We start from the raw sequence: 8,054 nt of genomic DNA, 5'->3' as shown, positions 1-8,054 counted from the left end.
TTTGTTAAGGTCAGACATTAGGGGGAGCTACATCAGCAGAAATCAAGTGTCTCTCTATGTGTGGTCTCCTGATTGTGGCGCTAAGAAAGAACAGTGCTTAGGTTTGTCATAACTAAGTAACAAAGCTGCATTTGAGCTGTGATGGAGTCTGTTCAATTCTAATTAAATTGACCTGGAATTACTCACTGTGTTTTTGATGTAAGTCCAGTGAACATAAGCATCATATGAGCACAGAACACATTTGAAAAGATGTTTTTTTTTTACCAGTTTTTATTTTACAAAGAAAAATCACCTCAAACAAAGTATCTTGTGTGTAAAAAAAACACAAAAAAAACAAACAATGCAATTATTAACATCAATAACTCCCATGAAAACCTGATTTTTAATAATTCTCTTGTGTAATGTAATGTAATATGTAATGCAAATCTGTCCTTGGTAAAAAACAAAACAAAACCCAAACACTCAGCAGCTGACTGAGCAGAATCAAAATGTCACATTCTGTTAACACAAACACATCTGGATGAAAAAAAAACAAGCAAGTTTGTTCGTGTATAACTAAAACCAGACACATACAAACACACATTTAACAGTCGGTATGTTCACACTGAATAGTTGTACTTATTACATATTTGTCTGAGTACTGACACACGTACATTATTGGCAATCATAATGGAAAATCATTCCTCGTTCCTACTCTACATTCTCATTTGTCAGCATGTCAGCTTGGACCCGAACTGGCACAATAAAATAATAATATTAATCGTGTATTATGGAAAGACTGTTAACTGTCAGAAGAAAACATACGCCAACAACACTATTGCACACTGTCATCCCTTTAAACTGGCAACTAGGAGTTCTGTGCTCGGCTACTGAGTTGTGTCATACTACCCACGTTTAAAGGTCATTTTCAGTTTTAGTGAAAAATTCCCAACATCTTTCGTCAGTTTCAGAAATGTACCACAGCAGTTATACTACAACATTTACTGTTCTGTCTATGTAGGCGGTGCCTTTCAAAAGGTATTTCCTCACTGGTTTGTGGGAAGATTTGCCATTAAAGGCACTGAATGAAATGAAATGACTTCAACTTCAACTTCCTCAATTTGTTTCTCATCTGTTTACCTTCGAGGTCCACTTAGATTTAATTATTGCTCACAAACTGATGTAAAACAACACATTAGGAGTAAAAAAAAAAATAAAAAAAAAGATCCATTAAATTGATTTTGAATGCCAGAGTGAATGCAGACAAAGTTGAAAAATTAATGGATCATAATCTGAATGGGTAGCCAGCTCAACATCTTGATAATTCGGTTTCCCAGGCTGCCTCTATGTGCAGACCCTCCGCTTGTCATCGAACAGCTTACGTACAGTGTAGACCTGCGGAAGGGACAAACACTGGCATCAAACTGTGTGACAGATTAATATATGAACTCATTCCTCAAACATTTGGCCATTGAATCACTATATTGTGCTGTGTCAGTGCTCAGTTTACCTGTGTCAGGGCCACACACAGCATCACCAGCACGCTGGCGCAGGACCAGAACGAGACCCTCCACAGGTTGTCTTCCAGAAGGTTTCGGTCCCGCGCCTCAAACGCCCGCAACACCGTCTGCATCTGCCGGCTGCGCTCCAGGCGTTTGTGCAGAGAGTCCATGGACTCCTGAGGACAGTGAGGACAGTTTTAGTGATTTAAAATCAGTGATGGCTGTAATGAGAGAGATGTGAAATATTTTGATTGTGGCCTATCGCAGCTAGATCAGCGTACATATATTTTCTGAGGTCACAAACGTAAATAACAATAAAATTACTTGCCAAACTGTTAATGTGTATTAATTACCACATCTACCCTAAACATTGAGTAGTGGTGAGGCTTTACTATTAAGTATTAAAAGTTTTGGAATTAATCTGGAGGGTCACCTCAGCTGGCAGCACGCCGCTGGAATGTGCTGTGACTTCATCCGTGCATTTTCTGTCTGTTCAGTTTAAATGAAGAGTGTTTTACCTTGATGAAATAACAGTGTCTGTATAAGTATTTTTAGACATCTTCACACAAGATATGTAAAGCAGGGCCCAGGTGTGAAAGTACTGGTATTCCCCTTTAACTCATCCTCTGTTGAGCACAGTGGCTGCCTGACACAAAATACCCATCAGAACAGGACTTAGCAGATGTGTTTTTCTATGTAAATATTAATTTTGTGCTAAACCAATTTATTATAACTGCCTGTCCAATTCGCAGAGCAGCTTGCGTTTCCAGCTGGTGTTAGCCAGTGATGAAAGTACTCTACCTTAGTAAAAGTTCTGAGGTACATATACTTTACTTGAGCATTTCTATTTTCTGCTACTTTATACTTCCACCCCACAAATATTGTACATTTACTTCCCCACATTTATTTGATAACTTTGGTTACTAGTTATTTTGCAGACTGCAGTCTGCATCAGAGCAGAAGCACAGCAAACGTTTTTAAAGTTGTTCGTTTTATCAGCCATCAGATTAGAAAAATATCAGATACTGGCCAGGTCAGTCGGCCCATAGTATACAGTGATCATGTAAATATATGAATACCAAGGTAATATTTTAACACCATATCTTTACTCTGACTCAAGTATGACTGTTGAGTAATTCTTACTCTATTAGTGTGTTAGCAGCATTAAAGTAGTCACATACTAGTTAATGGTTAGGTCAGGGTTATTCTACATTTTCCCTATCGTCAGCAGATCCAGTGAGAAGACCAAAACCGCAAAAACCACACGTGCGTTGGTCCGTCTTTCAGAACATTCCCACTTCCTTTATCCGCTGAAGAGTCAGATTCTCAGAAGGCTTAATATACTGTAGGATGTTCTAATACTTCAAAATCAGTTTCTTTAAAAACATTTCAAAAGACTTGGAGAGAGTATGACTGGGGTGCTGGTGCTTGAAACTGATATCTTTGGATGCCTGGCTTGTACTGCACTCTTTAATTGGAATGACACATATTTGTAACACTGTCTATGTTTTGTTTTCAATGTGTTTATAATTACTTGTTTTTATCTTGAGCTGCCGTCTGTCCTAGCAAGTACTCCCTTGATGAAGAGACTTTTCATCTCAATAGGATTGATCCTAGTTGCATAAAAGGTAAAAAGTTCAAGAATGAAGGCCGAAAATAATCATCGAGCAGACTGTTTTGAAGATATAATTAATAATATTTGCTCCGGAGGCAAAGACAAATATAATCCAGAGGAAAAGTTGTGTTCATTCTATTCCTGTTTGATTAAAACATGAGAAACCCGACCTGGGTTACACCCACACAACAAACCTGCAACATCAATCTCCCCTCTTCTCGTCTGGAGGTTGTGCATATATTGTTTCAGCTTTTTTGTGTCAACACCAGAGTTTATCGCAGCCTCACCCCAAAAACAAGCATCTCACCCGGATATCCTCCAGCTTGTACTCCAGAAGGCTTCCGTCAGGCTCCTCTAATCCCGCCCACTCTTCATCTCCGCCCACATCTCCTCCTTGGCCCTCGATGATAATCTCGAAGAACACCATCTTCTCTGAGAAGCGGCTGAAGCTGTTGTCGAAGCAAATTTGATAGTCTCCCTCCTGCGTCGGCTCCACCCTTGGAAAAAAAAAAAAAAAAAGGAAGTGAAGTTAACGATTAAAAACAGGTCGATCACTACTGGGGCAGAAACATGAAGCGTGACGTAGCGCTTACACATGGACTCCGTCGGAGCGTCGACTCTCGGTGACGACTCGGATGCCTTCTGGAGAGAGGACGGTGAAGTCCACATCCATACCAGCTCCCGCTATCACCTGGACGTGTACACACACACACACACACGCTGAGCAACAAGCTCCCAAATGATGATCAACCATTTCCTTAATTTTCAATTTGCTTTTCTAGATTTTCTAGATCTAGTGACAGCTGGGACAAAGACAGGAAGCACTGTATGTGAAGAGAGACACTTATATGGTGTGAGTCTCAACCAGGCTGTGAGGACATTTTCAGAGAGATTACATGGGCCTTTCATGAAGGAGCCTGCTGCTGTCGCTCGGACTGAGACTCTCCCACTAAACAAACAAACTGCTGACTGGCAGAACTTAACATGGCTTTACACAGATCATGTTCATGGTGTTGCACAGTTTAGAGAGTAGCACAGCTGAAATGATCAGTCAATCAATTAATCAGCAATAATTCTGAGAACTAATTAATCATTGATGTGTTTTATTTTTGGCCAGAATGTCCAAAGTTGACTAGCTCCAGCGTGTCTAATGTGAATATATGCTCATTTTTCATCAGGCCTCTGTGATAGTCCATTAAACCTCTTCGTATTTTGGACGGAACAAGAACTGTGACATTATGATGGTCATTTTAACTTTATTTGTTATGTAGTCGGACAATTAGAATATCATCCTCCACCTGTGAGTAGCAAAAAAAGCACATTAAGTAGATTTACTTCCTCAAGGATTGTGAACCACTGTTACAGCTGCTGACTGAGCAGATCTATTGGATGAATTCCAAAAGTGTTTGTACTTTTTATCTTCATCTTCACAAAAAATATGTAAAGCAGTGCCCAGGTGTGAAAGTACTGGGATTCCCCTTTAACACATCTTCTGCTGAGCACACTGACTATTAATACCTGCCTGACACAAAATACCCATCAGATCAGAATTTATTTGCAGAGGAGCTTGTTGGTGTAAGCTGGTGGTGAAATGTAATTAAGTATATTTGTTACTGTAATTAACTACAACTTTGAGGTTCATGTACTTTACTTGAGTATTTCTACTTTTTGCTACTTTATATAAACTTCCACACCACCTCATTTTGGAGAATAATAACTTGATAACTTTTAGTTACTAGTCAGTTTGGAGACTGCAGTCTGCATCTCAGAGCCAAAGTAGTGCATTTTAAAATGTATCTAGGTCTTAATGATACAGCAAAAAAAAATATCATATTGTGATTATTTTGACAGACATTGTGATATGGGTCACAGTTTTTGTGGATGTATTTTCAATCACAATGTAAATACACACATACATACATACGATTCTAAGAGGTCTGAAGATGTGATGTGGGACATTTGACCTTTATCAAAAAAAAAGCAGCTCCTGTGATCTGACTACTGCCCTTGGCCATATCTCATTTTCAGGGACATATGGATTAACTGTTCAGTCCTGCTGCTGATAGCATATTGGCAATCATTTGTATTAGCAGCAGCCCCAGACCGAGATTTCCCTCAGCAGCCAGAGCTCCTGTGGCTCTGAGGCAGCTGTCCAAGCTCACTCAAAGTGTTCAGTAAACCCTGATGAGTGTGCAGATCAACACCGTGACTGATGCAACACTGTAACACGGGAATTCCACTGGTTGCATATACGTTGCGGAACAGCTCCGCTACATTTGGAATGGCTAAATCTGGTAGTTGAATCATTCCCAGACTACAGACATGTCACATGACCATTTGTCTGTGCTCGGTCCTTCTGTGCGCCGGGACCAGGACCTGTTCAGGTACATCCTGCCGTACGACCCGAGGCTGCCAGGATCTGAGCCTGCAACACATCATTTACGGTGACTCATTCACTATGAGGAACGTGTGGCGTATTATCTCATTTTCTGTGGTAATTCTGTTATCGCTTTTCTCTCTAAGTCATGAGCCCCTCGTCTGTTTCGGGAAGGATCTCATTCAGTGCGATCTTGCGCAGAACTCGCTGGATAAAGTTTGACTTGACGTTATGGATTTTGACCACAGTCTATCGCCGTTTGAGGAAAAATGTGAGCTTCGGTGTGAGCTTTGTCGCGTTAACTCCCACGACATGAAGTGAACACAGGAGTGCTGATATGATCTTACAGCTGTAGTTTTGATGTTGAAATGTACAAGTATGCGCTGCGCAGAGGAGCATGTCAGCTAGCTAATGGAGTAACGGTAGTGGTGGTGACTGCTAGCCAACAACATCGTGCTCCTGTCTCGCTGCTGTACGCCTTTAACAGGTAGTATGCATGTGTGAACACAGTAAGTGCTTATGTCTGCTGACTACACACACAGTTACCTGATATTCGACCTCCATCGTAGCATTCTTCGCTGCAGTCTGAAAGAAACACTCGGATCTTCCGGCTGGCAGCAGAAACGTGAACTCGCTGTCCAGGTTCTGTCCGAAACAGCTCACAGAGCCTAAACCCCACCCGAACACCACAGCGAGGACGAACAGCCGTCCTCGGCCCCCCTCTTTCCTCCAAAGAAGCTCCATGGTGAAGATATTCCCAAACACAGGGCTATCTAAGTTCAGCCATCTCCTTCGCATCCCTCTTCCGCAGCAGAACTTTGCGATGCTGTGATTGGATGGAGGCACCCGAACGAGGGCAAGGCCGCGGACCAATCAGAGGAGGAAGAGTAGCAATGTTTGTCCAATCACTGCAGGTCTGAGGTTTTCCCTCAGGACCGCTGCAGCTACTGTGTCACCCTGCCTAATGTCCTGGTGATAGTAATGCCGATATAATAATAAACGTTATTTATAAAGCACTTTCCTTCACGTTTCTTCTTTGAATGTTAGTTTATCATTTACTCATATTCTTTTTTATTTTTTTTTTTTAATTTTTTGATAAGTCAACTCGGAAACACTAATAATTTTGGATTGCCAGTTTGTGAAAAATCTTGCTGCTTGCTGGAGATTTAAAGGGTCACTTGACACATTGAAGTGTGGTCAGTGGTCTTGGCGACTGCTACTGCATATGTGAAAAAAAGTTGCATGTAATCTGATAAGTATCCTCCAGTGATGTCACTCAGTGGGTAGTTGCATTGTGGGTAATATAGACACCAGATTTTGAAATAGTCCACTGAACCCAAAAGAGTTCACCTTTTTTAATATCCATTCTTCGTCCCTTTTTTTAAAAACTGCTGTGTGCCGATATTCATACTTCCATGAGTACACTTAAACGTAGAACACTATCCGCACTTACTACAGTAAGTACGTAGATTTCAGCAGGTGAGTGTTGTTCCAAATCTAATACTCCATGGTGCCCTTACCAGAAATTACGATCGTGACAGCCGCCACGGCTTGTCACCTGTCAAAAACATCCCGCTTTGAACGGTGAGCAAAAGACATCTACGATTTTACTTTTTAACAATTACAATCCTGCAATATGGCTCCGCTGCAGGCGCTGTCATCTCGGTAGCTATTTTAAAAAAAAATCCGAGCTGAGCGCCTCTGCCTAGCTCTGCTTCTTCCACTACGTAGACAAGATGGCGGCTGTTGAGTGCGTAAAGTGTACATCGTTGCACCCTTAATGTTTTTGCCGTTATGAGGGCAACATCCAGGTCCTTTAGGTACACTTCTCTGCAATCGGTATCGGAACACCCTAAGTACTCAAACTAAGTATAGTAAGTATGGGAAGTATGGATATTGGACCATGGCACTGGTGTCTACATTACCCACAATGCAACTTAGCCACTGAGGGACATCACTGGGGGATAGCTATAAGATTGCATGCAGCTTTCTCTTGTGCCACAGAAGGTTTTACACTACTTTTTCCACAGATGCAGTAGTACTCCCCAAGACCTATAAGCACACTTTTACATGTAAAATTGGTGGGGTTACCCTTTAACTGTGAAGCTAGATCTTTTGTAGTTACAGAACAGCTGGGCAGAAACAGTTTGAAATGTTGAACTTTAAAACTTGTCATTTGATGTTTTCATGTTCAGCTACAGTACATAAATAAATACAGGAAAAGAAGGCTAGGCAAGTTTATTTATATAGCACAATTCATACACAAGGCAACTCAAAGTGCTTTGCGGGGCCATAAAATGACATTAAAAATTGCATTTAAAACACATTCACAACAAGTAGGAAGCCATCAAACACAAAACATTAAAACAAGTGAAAGAATTGTAAATTAAGCTATAGAATAGGTTTAAAAGAGCCAAGACTAAATAATAAAAGTCACAGTGCATTTCAATGCCTTGAAATTGCCTCAGTTCATTCTTCCTTGGCTCCAAAAACATTTTTTTTTTCAGTGTGATCTGTGTTTAACTAAAGAAAACTCACATCCATCATTGATTTGTTCAGTGCATCCACTCAGTGTTCGAAT

General features: G+C 40.8%; 1 protein-coding gene across 1 annotated transcript; it reads right to left on the bottom strand.

Annotated features, from left to right (window-relative positions):
- Positions 1 to 244: 244 nt before the first annotated feature.
- Positions 245 to 6,397, bottom strand: tmed1b (transmembrane p24 trafficking protein 1b). The gene is made up of 5 exons (XM_037122826.1): positions 6,020 to 6,397; positions 3,690 to 3,787; positions 3,404 to 3,593; positions 1,490 to 1,657; positions 245 to 1,374 (listed from the first exon to the last, which is right to left on the bottom strand). Exons 1-5 carry the CDS (start codon positions 6,269 to 6,271, stop codon positions 1,324 to 1,326), a joined length of 759 nt encoding a protein of 252 aa, XP_036978721.1. The 5' UTR covers positions 6,272 to 6,397; the 3' UTR covers positions 245 to 1,323.
- Between the last annotated feature and the right edge of the window lie 1,657 nt (positions 6,398 to 8,054).

The sequence above is a fragment of the Acanthopagrus latus genome, chromosome 1, assembly GCF_904848185.1.
Source record: "Acanthopagrus latus isolate v.2019 chromosome 1, fAcaLat1.1, whole genome shotgun sequence".
NCBI lineage: Eukaryota > Metazoa > Chordata > Actinopteri > Spariformes > Sparidae > Acanthopagrus > Acanthopagrus latus.
The sequence above is the reverse complement of the archived record's forward strand: the minus strand, read 5'-3'. Positions and strand labels throughout refer to the sequence as shown.